General features: G+C 38.0%; 1 protein-coding gene across 2 annotated transcripts in view; it reads right to left on the bottom strand.

The window, feature by feature from the left end:
• The window catches only part of SEL1L (SEL1L adaptor subunit of SYVN1 ubiquitin ligase), a 56,710-nt gene that overhangs the window by 14,975 nt on the left and 25,868 nt on the right, over positions 1-15,867 (bottom strand). For both annotated transcript variants that reach the window (XM_067728739.1, XM_067728750.1), the window contains exons 7-14: positions 13,392-13,445; positions 13,242-13,301; positions 10,907-10,988; positions 10,388-10,542; positions 6,915-6,971; positions 4,523-4,591; positions 1,751-1,828; positions 638-700 (exon numbers count right to left, since the gene is read on the bottom strand). In XM_067728739.1, coding sequence (XP_067584840.1) covers positions 638-700; positions 1,751-1,828; positions 4,523-4,591; positions 6,915-6,971; positions 10,388-10,542; positions 10,907-10,988; positions 13,242-13,301; positions 13,392-13,445 — 618 coding nt within the window. The remainder of the gene's footprint in view (positions 1-637; positions 701-1,750; positions 1,829-4,522; positions 4,592-6,914; positions 6,972-10,387; positions 10,543-10,906; positions 10,989-13,241; positions 13,302-13,391; positions 13,446-15,867) is intronic.

Raw genomic sequence — 15,867 nt, 5'->3', positions numbered from 1 at the left:
GCACAGAAGAATGAAGAGCAATGGCCCAGGAAAACCAAGACAGCCCCCGGGAACAAAGAGTTCAAGTAAGGTAGAACCAAAAAACGTCCTGTGGGGCTGACACTGAGGAGGTTACTGGTGAGCTATGTAGAGCAGTTACATGAGGTAAAAGCCTGACTGTTGAGAGCTGAAGAGTGAATGGTAGCAGCTCACACAGTTCATTCTCTGGGGAAACGTGGCTTTGCAGGAAAGGGCTGGAGAGAAGAGAGGTGGTAGCTAGAAGGGCAAGGGGTAGAACAGAAAGCTTTTCTCCCTCTACATGGGAGGACTTAAGAATTTTCTTAGGCTTGGGTGAAGAAATAGCAGGGAGATATTTAAGTCTGGGAGAGATGGCAGAGTAGGTGGGGTAGAGAGCATAGATGGAACAATGAGAAACAGCTTCATACCTTAAGGAGAAGGTGCCAGAGACACAGCTATTCTAAGAAGGCAGCTGCTATGGTGGGATGGGGTAAGGGGTGGTAGGGAACCAAACTCAGAGTTTCAGCTTTGCTTATAATGAAACGGCCTCACCTGGGCTGACTGGGAGCTAGTTAAGGAATACTTCCCTATCTCACCAGCTGACGGCTCATTAAAGTCAGACGTCAGATTGAAGACTTACAACTTGAACTCCTCTCCCGTAGAGGTAAGCCATTCCAAGCCCACTCTGTCCAACTGGGTTGCCCTGCCAATCAGAGACAAAGTGAGATTCATTACAAAATAGGCAAGAATAAATGACTGCAAAAGAAATAATTTACAAGCATATTCAAAACATGTTTTAGTACTTTTCAATTTAAAACTAAATTTTCTCCTTCCCATCAGACTAAACATGATACTGAGTTTTAGAGATTTGACTTTCAGTAATTGCTGAAAAAGAGTAAATAGTAAATTCACTTACAATTAACTTTTGGTGACTTACCTTATGACTATCTGTTTCATGAATTTATGATATAAAACATGACATGTATTTAATCTTTTCAAAATTAAAAGTAGGTCATTGTTTTTCTTTTTGGTAGTTTTTCACTGGTAACTTCCCACCCCAATAAAGAAGATGCTGCCATGGGGCAGAATCAACGAATTAATATTGGGATCAGGTGGCAAGGATATGCTTAAGACTGTTGGAATGTTGTGGAGCAAAGACAATCATTGTTTTGAGACCGAAAAGAGAAAAATCTAGTATTCACCTAAACTCAGAAGGACAGAGCCATCTTTAAAAAAAGTGTCACAGTGCCCCTTTGGGAAACACTCCACTGACATTTGGGACTACAGTAACATGTACTAGTTGACAAAGAGGTCAGTGTACACACTGGAGCCAGAGGATCTTAAATATTCATAGGCAGCTTTCTCTGGGCCAAAGAAAGCCTAACTTATGTATCATGGTTATCAAAACTACCCAGTCATGTAAGCTTTAAACCTCAAGTTGCAACACAAATAGGATAAATTATATAACACCCAATTCCATTACTAAAATCATTATTTCCCTGATCAGGAAACTTCTCAATGAAATTGAAACAGAGAATTAATATTCAATAATCCAGTCCCTAAAAAAAATACATACTGCTTTTCACCGAGTAGGTTTTTTCTAGCCAATTCATCCATATGAATCATACTTACATAAGCACTTCCAATAATTCATGAAGTCGATTATGACTAACCCCCTTAACACAATAAACTTTCTTATGAAAATAATAGTAATATGGTACACATTTCAATATACTGAGTCATGAAGTCTTACCATGTCAGCAGCTTTTTTAAAGTAGTGAAGAGCTGTCTCATTACTCTGAGGTACAATATCACTTCCCTCTGAATACATCTGAAAAACAGACCCCAATTTCAATATGAGCTGTAACCTTCTCTCCAATTACATTCTTCTCCTATCTCAGCTCATTCTGGGTTTTGTTAGATTTCATGGAATCTTTCAAAAAAGTTTAAAATTCCCCACAAGATATTTTAGAATTAAAAGCAAAACCTTAAAAGTAGACATTTTTTATATATTCTATGTCATGTCAAATTAATGACTTATCTATAAACATGAATATATAAAATCAGTTCACTGATCAAACTCAAAAGAAGAAATCTTTTTTATTAACTACAGTTATTTTATTTTATTTTTGAAACATCTTTATTGGAGTATAATTGCACTACAATGTTGTGTTAGTTTCTGCTGTATGACAAAGTGAATCAGCTATATGTATACATATATCCCCATATTCCTCCCTCTTGCGTCTCCCTCGCTCCCACCCTCCCTATCCCACCCCTGTAGGTGGTCACAAAGTACTGAGCTAATCCCTGTGCTATGCAGCTGCTTCCCACTAGCTATTTTACATCTGGTAGTGTATATATGTCCATGCCACTCTCTCACTTCGTCCCAGCTTACCCTTCCCCCTCCCCATGTCCTCAAGTCCATTCTCTACGTCTGCATCTTTATTCCTGTCCTGCCCCTAGGTTCATCAGAACCATTTTTGTTTTCTTAGATTCCATATACATGTGTTAGCATACGGTATTTGTTTTTCTCTTTCTGACTCACTTCACTCTGTATGACAGACTCTAGGTCCATCCACCTCGCTACAAATAACTCAATTTCATTCCTTTTTATGGCTGAGTAATATTCCATTGCATATATGTGCTACATCTTCTTTATCCATTCATCTGTCGACGGACACTTAGGTTGCTTCCACGTCCTGGCTATTGTAAACAGCACTGCAATGAACATTGTGGTACATGTCTCTTTTTGAATTATGGTTTTCTCAGGGTATATGCCCAGTAATGGGATTGCTGGCTCATATGGTAGTTCTATTTTTAATTTTTTAAGGAACCTCCATACTGTTCTTCATAGTGGCTGTATAAATTTACATTCCCACCAACAGTTCAAAAGAGTTCCCTTTACTCCATACCCTCTCCAGCATTTATTGTTTGTAGATTTTTTGATGATGGCCATTCTGACTGGTGTGAGGTGATACCTCATTGTAGTTCTGATTTGCATTTCTCTAACGATTAGTGATGTTGAGCATCCTTTCACGTGTCAAAAGAAGAAATCTTAAACCCTGAGACAAATCTTTCTTCTCACTCTGTCCCAGCGCAAATGGTTGAACAATTGCTTGGGATAAGCGATTAAACGAGGAAAAGAAGAGCCGATAGCAATGTCCACCTTCCTTTCTCCTCTACCACCGCTTTCCCCATGATAAGATGCAGGGTATGTCTTAAATTCAGGAAAGGAAATAACTAAAAGGTTATCTTAAAAGGTTTCAAGCACTGAATGTCTATATAGTACCAGGTACGGGAACTGACAAAAGGGCCAGGAGAAAGGAAAACTGAATGACCAGTAGTACTGTTTTTATCAATGTAAGTATTAAGGAAATAAGTAAAGAAAATCTTTTTTTGAGATAAGGAAAATTAGTAAATCAGAGCAAGAATCGAGAGGGCTGAAATGAAAAGTTGTTAAATGCTAACAAAAATAGATAGGCAGTGACTTCCCTGGTGGCACAGTGGTTAAGAATCCACCTGCCAATGAAGGGGACACAGGTTCGAGCCCTGGTCTGGGAAGATCCCACATGTCGCAGAGCAACTAAGCCCGTGAGCCATAACTACTGAGCCCACGTGCCACAACTACTGAAGCCCACGTGCCTAGAGCCCATGCTCCACAACAAGAGAAGCCACCGCAATGAGAAGCCCGTGCACCGCAAGGAAGAGTAGCCCCCACTCGCCACAACTAGAGAAAGCCCACGCACAGCAACAAAGACCCAACACAGCCATAAATAAATAAATGAAAAAAAAAAAGATAGGCAATACCAATTTCTATGCTGTAACAGGAAGTCTAAATGTAAAGTTCTCAGGTCCCAAATTACTAGCTGTGGCAAATACTGGTTAGATCTTCTCTTTGTAAAAGCTTTTGAGATATAGTCTATCTGAGCCTCCTAACCTTAGGACTTGGCTATAGATGAAAATATCCATTGGTTTATAATGTGTTAATTTTCAAAATAATGAAAAAAGGAAGTTTTGAGGTTATGCCATGACATATGGAATCTATTCATTAAGTATCTAGATTAAAGGTTCCCTTGCTTGAGAAAAGAACTGCATTGAGACGTGGGTGATGGCTATCATATTTAAGACAATTAAAAGGTTTGCAGACACATTTCAACACACTCTAAATGTCTCTTATTCAGCATGAAAGTAAACAGGTAATTATGACAGACTTAGCAAAAAACTGCACAGCATAAAGAATAAATTCCTTATTACTGTGTATAATACACAGAAAGTAGGGGTGCAGACAGTGATAGCTAACTTCGATGGAGAATTAACATACTGACAAGCAAATGCTATGTTACCTTTAAGTTACTTAAGAAAATGCCTCAGAATAGCACTTATCTTAAGACAAGATATCATACGCTTGTATTGGAAATTTTATTTCCAGCTTATATTTGGTAAATTGTAGACGATGAATACAATACGTGCTTACTATGTGAACACCTCTTGCTATTACAGAAAATGTTCACAGGATGTACAGTACCTTTCCCAAGAAGGCCATGGCATGAGAATTGCCAGCATTAGCTGCTAAATTGAAGTAGTCAAATGCTCTCTGTGAGAAAGGAATTTATGAAAATTATTAGTTGTTAATAGAACCTGCCCTTGGCTTTTAACCAAAATAATTACCACACGAACATTTTAAAAAATCTTGTTATACTGCAGTATATCTCAGTTTAAGTAAATGACAACACAACGTCTCCTGGATGTCTGAGGTACCCACCCCACTTCCCTCTCATATCCAATCCATCACTAAGTCCTATTTCTTTCACCACCAAATACTGATACATCTTGAATCCATCTACCATCCTCCATTCCCATAATTCTAGTGTAAGCTGCATTATCTCTCAGCAGAACTTCTGGAATGCTCCCCTCCCTGATCTTTCTGCTTTTATTCTTGGGGTCATCCAAAGCGACTGTTCTTAAATCTCAACATGCTGGTCCTTCCAGCCCCTTGAAGTGCTGCAGGGAATACACTGACGTGACCAGACACTGTTTATCTCAGTACTGTTTCACCTTGTTCCCTGCACTCTGGGTACACCAGCCATGTTCCTTCCTGCCTCAGGACCTATACACATGCTGTTCTTTTTGGCCTGGAATGATCGTATTACCTCCAAGGTTCAACTTAAATGTCATCCACATCTCTTCAGAGACAAGTGCCACCTCCCCCTCATTAACCTATCATTGGACTCATTAATTCTCCTTTGTAACAATAACCACAATTTATTACATATTTGTTGGTGTGATCATTTAAAAATTACCTAATGCTTCTATTAAACTTGAAGCTCTGTAAAGGTAAGGACCAAGGGTAAGGTCCAGCATTGTATCCTGAATGCCTTGCAGTGAATGGGACCGGTGGTACTCAAATATTAGTTGAATTCATGCAATTATATATTGGGAATTCCTTTTCTTCTGTGAAAATTTATCACTGTGTAATTGTTTCACAGGTAGGCAGCATACACCACCAAGAATATCCCAAAACTTGTTGTGTAATGGTATGTAGCAAATTCTTAACCAGAATTCTGTTCTCTCACCTGACACTTTTTTACTAACCAGTTCATCTGATGCTTCACTGGCCGAATGACATGTAATTTTAATGACCTAAAGACACTTAAAGTTGTCAAAATGCTGTTTGAATAATAGTTTTAAAAAGCATCAATATTTGGTATAGTTTTAGTGATAAATGTATTTTGTTACAAATTAATTCTTAAAGTTGATATAATATAGTGCTTGAAATAACCTTAATTAGAATACTTAACTGGTGTGGTAGAAAAACAGTTTCATTAGTTTGAAGAACATTTATTGAGAACTTAATATTATACATGCTAGGCACTGCCAGGTGCTGGGAATGAAGTGGCAAACAAGGCAGACATAGTTCATGCTGTTTTGGACCTTATATTCTAGCAGGGGAAACAATTACATAATTAACTAATTTATAATGGACAAAGGCCACAGGGAATACAGATTTTCAGAAGTCATAACTGTGGTCCATGACCTATTCTTGAAGTGGGGTTGTGGTCAGTGGAGACATTCAGGGGAAGAGATCCTGGAATTGAGTTCTGGAGAATGACTAGGATTGTTATGTGAATAAAGGAGGTGGGATAATAATATTCACTCTAGTCAGAGGGACTGGCCTTCCAGAAGTCCGGAGACAGGGAGGTTCTTAATATTTTCAAAGACCTGAGAAAAGGTCCGTGTGCCTGTGACTCAGAAAGCAAGGGGCTGGTGAGGTAAATAGAGACTGGTACAAGGCCTTGGAGGTCATGTTAAAGGTTTTGGTTTCCAAGCTACTAGAAATCACAGACCACTCAAGAGAGTTTTAAGCAATGGAACTGCACGATCAGATGCACAGTTTACAAAGACAGGCTATTGCTTAGGAAATGCAGGCGGGTAATTATTCACACAAGTGATACGTATATTGATGGCAACAAGGGAAGAGACGAGCGATACACAGGACAAAAAGCAGACCGAAGTTGGTGAGTGGATATGGATCTGACCGCTATAGTTGTACACTCCTAATTTCTCACAAACTCAACACTGAATTTTCCTCAGTTCTAGGAAATATTTTCCAATAGGAGTTTTCTAAGACATACTTCTATCACAATACCTATAGAAAACCAAGACACTGTTGATGCATTTTTGGCCGTATTGAGAACTAGGTTTTGGAATTAATGAAACCTTTCCCATCACTACGAGGTATGATCACATTTTTGTTCCTCAGTTTCCTCAGGGGTTAGATCTTGAAAGCTCATTTGTGATGTTACCAACATCCATTAATCACAAAGCTTGATATTGTCAATGACTTAGCAAGAAATATATCTGGAGCATCATTTCTTGCTACAATATGAAATGTAAAGCCCTAAGAACAGGAAGGTTACCTGATGGTTTTGTTCTACTCCACGGCCTCCGTGCAGATGCAGCTGTCCCAGACCAACCTGAAAATGAAAAAGGAGGCAAGAGTAAATGGCAGCACCTGCCTCTGGCATGTAATGAAATTAGACCAACAAGAAACCATTTGGTCACAAAAAAAGGTTTCTGTTCACAACACAGAAAATTAAACATTTAGTCTTAATTCCCTAAGATATTACTCTAACTTACATTTTTTGTTTGTTTTAAAGACTCTTTTGATGTGGACAATTTTTTTTTTTTTTTTTTCGGTACGCGGGCCTCTCACTGTTGTGGCCTCTCCTGTTGCGGAGCACAGGCTCCAGACGAGCAGGCTCAGCGGCTATGGCTAACGGGCCCAGCCGCTCCGCGGCATGTGGGATCTTCCCGGACCGGGGCATGAACCCGTGTCCCCTGCATCGGCAAGCAGACTCTCAACCACTGCGCCACCAGGGAAGCCCGATATGGACAATTTTTAAGTCTTTATTGAATTTGTTACAACATTGCTTCTGTTTTATGTTTTGGTTTTTTGGCTGAGATGCATGTGGGATCTTAGCTCCCCAACCAGGGACTGAACCCACACCCCTTGCACTGGAAGGCGAAGTCTTAACCACTGGACCGCCAGGGAAGTTCATATCCTACATTTTAAAAAAAACTAAAAATGTCCGCTTTTAGTTGCAAAGTATCCTGAAATAGAGGTGAAATAAAGGCATTTCCACACAAACTAAAGAAAAGTTCAAATCTTTTGAACTCAAGAGTATTCTTTAAGAGGGAAAATTATCCTGGGAAACTTGGAGATGCAGTAAGAAATAAAGAACAAGAGAAATGTAAATTTGTGAGTAAATCTAAATTGGATGGACTATATAAAATAATAGTATCTTGTGGGGTTCAAAAACATATAGGATTAAAACACAGACAAACTCAAACCAAAATAGGGTAAGAAAGGAGAGAAAAAGGAACTTGGAAAAGCAAAATAAAAGTGAGATAGAAAATTGAAACTCAAATATATCACTAATTACTCTACTTAAAAGACTGAATGGATGAAGAAAAATGAACAAAACTAGTCATATGATGCTTGTAAGAGACATACCTTAAACATTAGAAGGTTGAAAGTACAAGATAGAAAAGATATTCTGGGTAAATACTAACCAAAAAAAAGTAGTGTAGCTATGCCAGTTATCAGGCAAAATACAACTAAAGTAAAAAATATTTCTGGAGATAAAAGAGGTCATTTCATGATACAAAAGTTAGCTCAACAGAAAGATAACAATATTAAGTTACGCATCCACATGGCTTAAAATCTATAAATCAAAACTGATGAAACTAAAAGGAGAAAGAGACAAATCCACAATCAGAGTGGAAAATTTCAGCAATATTGTCTCAGCATTTGACAGAAAAAGCAGCCAAATTCAGTAGGGATTCAAAAGATTTGAACAGTAGGATTAAGAAACACGACAGCTGACACATATCAAACACTACACCCAACGACTGTAGAAATTCACATTGTCTTTAGCCCACAGAATATTTGCCCAAACTGACCAAGATGGGGCATCAAGCAAGTTTCAAGAACTCTAACAACTGAAGTCATACAGAGCATATACTGACTACAGTAGATTAAGCCAGATATCGACAACAAAAAAGGTAAGCAGAAAATTCCCATGTACAGTTGTCCCTTGGCATCCATGGGGGACTGGTTCCAGGAACCCCACAGATACCAAAATCTGCAGATGCCAAGTCCCTTATATAAAACGGCATAGTATGTGCACGTAACCCATGTACAACCTCCCGTACACGTTAAATCTTTTCTAGATTACTTATAATACTTAATGTAAATTCTATGTAAATAGTTGTCAATACAATGTAAATACTACGTAAATAGCTGTCAGTGTGTGACAAAGTTTGCTTTTTGGAACTTTCTGAAAAAAAAAATTGTTTTCAAATTTTTTGATCCACAGTTAGTTGAATCTTTGGATGCAGAACCTGCTGTTACAAAGGGCTGACTGTATGTGGAAACTAAGCAATTCATTTCTAAATTACACCCAGGTCAAAAGAAATCACGATGAAAATTAGAGCTAAATATAATGAAAATATGATAGTGGGAGAATGTATTATACTAGCTATCAAGTTCTATAAAGCTACGAAAATTTGAGACAGTATTTGCACAAGACATGTACAAGAAAATGCAGAGCATTATTTGTAACAGCCCAAATCTGGGAAGAATAAAATGGATAAATTGTGGTAGTTTCATACAATGAAATACTATATAGCAATGCAAATGAATGAATTACAGCTATGTGAAAACACATGGATTGATTTCACAAAAACATAATGCTGAGTAAAAGAAGTTGATACCAAAAAAATGCTGTATGATTTATTTTTACGTAAGACTCCTTCAAAAACAGGCCAAACCAATCTATGGTGTTAGACGCAAGCTCAGTGGTTACCTACAGGCAAGAGGAAAGAGTTAGGGAAGAAGAGTTCCAAAGAGGGGCTTCTAGGGTCCTAGTTACACCACACAAGAGGCTCCCTTGCTGATAATTCATTGAGCTGTACTTCAGTTTTGTGTACTTTTCTGTATTCATGTCATAACTCAGTAAGTAAAAAAAAAGAAAATGATATACTATACCACACACTTTTTTCTTTAACTTGAGATTTTCACTTAATACACTGAAATCAGCTTTCTACATTAAGTAGTATTCTACATAATTTTTAATGACCGCATAGAATTCCATTATATTGGAGTGTCATATTTGAGCCAATTCCCTATTGTTAAGCATTTAGAGTGTTTTGAATTTTAATTGGTGTCATATAAAAGAAAGATGTATAATCAGAAGAGACAACTTTATTTTAATTTCCATGAGCTAAGATACGGCTAAAGTTTTTTTCTTTTTTAAAAAAATATTCCCTTCTATTAGTCTGAAAATTAACTGTTCTTAAAATGGACAGTGAAGTTCTCCTTTTTATTTTAATATCATCAAAACAACCAATGAAACAGCATATTATACATGATACTTTGATGTACTGAATATATCATACAGTTTACATTAAACAAGCCTACTTCTGTCCTTGACCTTGAGAAAATTATAGTCTAAGATAAGGAAAGGAAACAGGGATAGCTCTGAAGAGCATCTGAAATTTCAAATGTGCCAGAGACTTTTTGTTTGGGGGGGTGACAGTTTCCATCCTGGGTGACCCCCGGAAGAGCCTTCATCACCACCGCAACGCCGCTCCATTTAAGCAGCAGTTTCCAAATGGGGTGCACAGCGGAGTCTCCCCGGCCAGCTTTCACGGAACCATCAATATGCCTGGGCCACATCCCAGGTGAGTCCAAAGGGAAGGTCATGAGAGTGTGGTAATCATGTAGCTAATAATAGCTCCGTGAAAATGTTATAGATATAAGTGCTTGCCCCCAGAGGCTGTCACATACAAGGCAGTAAGATCTCGCGGGAGATGTTTAAACACATACCTGTGCTTGCACATCACCTTTTTCAGCTAAGAACTGGTAATACTGAATCAAATCTTCTTCAAGCATTCCACTGTTCATTCCTGGATTTTCCACCTCGTCAGGCAGCCGTATTCTCTGTACTACTGAGCCTCCCGTCAGTGAGATATCACTAGCAACTGAAATGTGGACAAAGTAATGATGGGGATGAAAGTCAGAGGGACTGTCCCACAGGGGGAAGTACAATTCCAGCTGCCAAATGCTGACAGACACTATGTTAAAGGAAATTGTTTCCACAGTGGTCTATAGAGTACAAAATAGTAATCTAAATTCAGGGTTTTTTTTCCCCACATAATATTAAGAAGTGGAACCCAAAGCAAATTTTTGAAAAGTACTTCTTAATCAACTAGTGTAAAGATGATTCTACTTGAGAGAAACAGTCACAGTATTTCAAGTAGTACAATGAAAATAGATGTATTTAAAATTAATTCTGTTTGGATTCTTTTTTGGTTTTGGTAAGGTGAAAGGCAAAAAGGTATATACCATGATTAGCAACAAGACGATAATGAGTCAGTGCAGATTCACAGCTCTGGAGGACCCCAATGCCAGCCCAGTATCGGTAACCCTGTAATACAACTTCAGGTGAGAAGAAGGCAGTTTCACATGCTTCAGTGGCATTCTTGTGGGAACAAATAAAGCTAACTACAGGCAGAATGTAATTTTGCTGTCCTTTGATCCAAGTACTTGGCTACATCATTTATCCTGAGTTTTACGTTGAGGTAACTTATTCAGCAACTTCAACAGCCAGGCTAAGAACTAGGAAATAAATAATAAAGTTCCGAGAGCAATCAAAATAGATGCCATCAACTTTATGTAATGCAGTGTGCCCATTTACCTATAAGAGGAAATTGCTTGGGCTCTTAGAATAGATTTCAATTTTACTTCAGATACAATTTTAACAAAAACAGGTTAATCTTCCAAAGTAGCTCTTAAAGAAGGAACAAATTAGCAAAATAGGGAAGACAAGAGACTACTAGAACAGGCACAGTAATACCAGCAATAAATGACTTCAGAATAAGGGGGAAGATAGCTAATTATAAAGAGCATAAGACAGAGCTCTCTGGAGCCATTTAGCACAGACTCAAATAGCTTTACCAATTTTAACAATCCTTAGGGAATGACTGTATAATAACATGTATTTTTTTTTTAACTTTTTAAAAAAAATAAATTTATTTATTTTTGGCTGCGTTGGGTCTTCATTGCTGCGCACAGGCTCTCTCTAGTTGCGGAGAGCGGGGACTATTCTTTGTTGCAGCGCGTGGGCTTCTCATTGCGGTGGCTTCTCTTGTTGCGCAGGATGGGTTCTAGGTGCATGGGCTTCAGTAGTTGTGGCTTGCGGGCTCTAGAGCGCAGGCTCAGTAGTTGTGGCGCAAGGGCTTAGTTGCTCCGCGGCATGTGGGATCTTCCCGGACCAGGGCTCGAACCCATTTCCCCTGCATTGGCAAGTGGATTCTTAACCACTGCACCACCAGGGAAGACCCATAACATGTATAATATTGATACTTAATGTTCTTGTTTTGTAGCCACCATTTAAGGAGATTGATAAGTAGTTTAAAAAGATTTGTGTCAAAAATATCTAATATTTCTTGAAAATTCATCTAAAAATAACTTTTCAATTACTGTTTGAGGAATAAACGTTCCTGGAGATTAAACAAACAAGTGAAAAAGACTTCAAAATTAGTAAGGAGTGTTTCAGAAACCTAGAGCAACACCCTTGTTTTTCACTTACTGAAACTCCTTCAGCAGTTTCCCTCTGTAACAGGACTAAGCCCAAGCTCCCTGGTGTGATGTACAGCTGTTTACATGAATCCTGTCTACCTGTCCTGTTGACAGACTACCTGGCATTCTATTTCCCAACGTTTTAGTTGCTCGTTTCTTCAGAAGTATCTCCTTCCAATGCCAGTATGGGTGAGGTGCCTTTTAGGTGATTCCCTGACATTCTCATGCTGTATTGTAACGACCTCCTTACTCACGTCTCCCTTTCTACATTAAAAGTTTGTTGTGCGATAGTATTATATCTTACTGATCTTTGGAATTCTAATGACAAGTATTCAGTAAATATTTTTGGAATACACATAGGGAAAATTATCCAGGATCTACCCAATTGGCCAGAAAACTAGATTTTCCTTCTTTGTTAAGTGTCATAATCCCATCAATGACCAGGCCTAAAGACCCCTCCAGATTTTGGACTGGTTTCTCTGCTTTCAGTCTCATTTCTGCTCAATCTATTCTTTACATTCCTGCACGAACTTACATATTCATTTGGAACAGTAATATGGGTCAGAGGTCATGTGGACTCACCCAAAGTCAATTTATAAAGTAGAAGGCAGATTAAACACCTCAGCAAAAAAAAAATGTGGTGGAAAGATTCTATATTTTAACACTAAGCCGTTTAAGTGATCAACACTATCAGGTAATACATAAGAAATACTCTGTAATGAACTTTATAGGACACTGGTTATTTGTATATTTAGTCCTTCATCTATTTAAATGTAAAATCTGTCATAACCCAATCTAAAAAATGATTCTGACAAACAATTCCAACTTATAGAAAACTGAAAAAGAACCATTTATCAGATTTCTATTTTAAGGGAAATCAGCCAAACTAATCATTTTAAAGACAAACTGTGGACTCTACCAATTTTCATCCACACGTAGATTCAACTGCTGTATCCATTAACAAGAAGCTGAAGGACATTCAATTGAAATTGGGTCTTAATGAATATAAGTAAATTTCAATCATGAAATCTAGAAAAGTTGCGGCCACTTGTAAACCAACTATTCAATGTTATTAGCCTTCAATTTAAATCTTACTTACCAAAACCATGTGGGCTATTAGGTTGCCCCCAAGAGCTCCGAAAGTATAATAAACAAGGGCCTGTGAAAGAACAAAAGATGCTTAACTCAACATAGTTACATATTTACCCAATTCAAATTATAATATACAATAAAGTTTTAATAATATTACCTTTGCCTGACTTGAATTAACACCAAGTCCAGAAGCATAGAGAAAGCCAAGAGCCTGAAACAAAATGATAAAAGGCAGACAGTTTTATGAACCATGAAAAGATGCAAGAATCTTTAAATGCTAAAAGATTTGAACAGTTGCAAATATGCACAGCTGTGGAATTAAAAAGCCTCAGAAATGCATTCAAGGTTTTACAAATTACACAATGAAATATAACTTTAAGCAACTAAAAAAGCTTAGCTTGAAGATTAAAGACAATTTAATAAAACATCAACTAGAAAACTGAAGCTGAACACATTTAAATATGACCTTTACTTGATTCTTGATGAACAGCTATTATGAAAACAAAATGTCTCCTATACCATTACATCAACATATTATCTATGTGAAGGGTGATACACAATGATAGTGGGTAAGAGATTACTAAATAAGCTATTGCAGGAATAAAAAGAGGCAGCAAGGGGCTAAGTTGAAGGGATCAAGGGAGAAAGGTCACTTTACAACACTAGAGCATACACAGTTTTCTTAAAAAATCCCAACCAACCAATGTATTGGTAAGGTTCTACCCTCTGCCCTCTGAGGATTATCCCTGATGACATGAAAGCATAAGCTAAAGTTGTAAACGCAGGTGCTATTCTCATCAAAAGCCACGAGCTCTTCTACATTTCCCAGCCTCCCTTGAAGTTAGGTAGGGCCACTGCCTGGGATGTGACCAGAGGGGATGCAAGCCATTTTCAAACCTGGCCCTTAAAAACATCCCAGAGAATCCTCCAGTCCTCCCTTCTCCCTTCATGATGGCTTGGAAGCCCCATGTTCCAGATGGTATATAGCTACATGACGGAAGCAGCCCCTGACCCTGAGTCACCATATGAAGAGTAACTCAGGCAGGAGAGCTGCATGGGAGCTGGCATAAACAAGAAATAACTCCTTGCTGTGTGAAGCCACTGTGATGTGGTGCTTTGCTTCATCAGCTAGAATTAATTATGGTGGAGAGAGTGCTTTGCAGTGTATAAAGCACTGTGGCATTGTAAGGTTCTATTATTAGAGGGAAAAGATGCCTTAAAAGTAAAACCATTCCTCAGAACAGAATGTGTCTGAAGATAAAGAATATATGTGTGAATTTTACATAACCTGATTTATGTAAAAAGGGAAAAAAAGCTTTGAAAACAAAGGGGAGCAATTAAGATATAACCTGTTTATAAACCAAAACCAAGACTACATAAGAGTTGCATACTGATCAGGTTATCAGTCCTGTGGAAAACAATGGTCCAAATGCCTTTACTGTTTATAGTCTGAAAACAGACTTCCTCTGTGACTAGAAATTCTGTGTTATCTTTAAGCAAATCCCACACCATTGATAAATCTTTATTATTGAAGGCATTTTTTTTTAAGTGGGCAAAACACCTTTGTAAGTAGGACACAAAACCCAGAAACCATAAAAGAAAAGATGAATAAATTCAACTAAAGTTGCTTATTTTACATGAAAAAACGTATAAACAAAATTAAAAGACAATATAAAGAATATAGATAAACAGCCAGATGCAGAGGTACAAAGGGCGAGGTCCGTAAGAGTCCTGAGCGCAGGAGCTTCTGTCCCCATGGAGTTGGAGTGTACCACCTCCTGCCACATGGATGTATTCACCAACCTGGAGGCTCTCCAAACCCCAGAGTTGAGGGATTTTTATGGAGGCTTCTTCACATAGGTATAATTGATTAGTAACTCAATCCCCAGCCCCTTTCCCTTCCCTCTATTGAGGGCATTTTAAATAAACGTGGCCCCTAAATCCAGGCATCAATCCTACCATTACTAGTGGGGAGTCAAGCAGATATTATGTATCAACTGGCTCAAAGGGCAATATGGAATCAGAACATCTGCTACACAGTAGCCTAACTAAAAACATTTTACTTGAGTTCATCAGCCTTTAGCTGTGTCATTCAGTTTTAGGAAACACAGATGATGAAGAAACAAACTAAAGGACACCATGAGGAAACAAATAGACAAACTGAGGCAGAACATTCTGTAGAAAAACTGGCCCTATCTCTAACACAGAAAAAAAAAAGAAAGGTGCGGGCTATGCTAGAAGTAGCGACCAAATATAAGTATAGTCCTGGACCAAATACTGATTTGGACAAAACAGATGTAAAGAAAATGTTTTCGCTCAACACCGTACGAATATGGTATGGGTGTTATATGATGTAAAAGTTTACTGGAATTGGAAGAGCTAAAGGCTATTGATTGAAAAGAGCAAGTTATGGAACAGTAGGCAATGACATTTTATTTTAATAAAGAATTTACACGAAGAGAAAGGTCTAGAAGGGAGGGTATGCATGGACTAACATATTACCAGTGCCTATGTCTGGGAGGTACATATGTGATGTTCACTTTCTTAGCTTTTTTAGTTTGTATTTCTAGTTTCCTTATAAAGGACATGTACTGCTTCTGTAACAAAATATCTTTTTACAAAAACACCAAGAT

Source organism: Pseudorca crassidens, chromosome 1, assembly GCF_039906515.1.
Source record: "Pseudorca crassidens isolate mPseCra1 chromosome 1, mPseCra1.hap1, whole genome shotgun sequence".
Taxonomy (NCBI): domain Eukaryota; kingdom Metazoa; phylum Chordata; class Mammalia; order Artiodactyla; family Delphinidae; genus Pseudorca; species Pseudorca crassidens.
The sequence above is the reverse complement of the archived record's forward strand: the minus strand, read 5'-3'. Positions and strand labels throughout refer to the sequence as shown.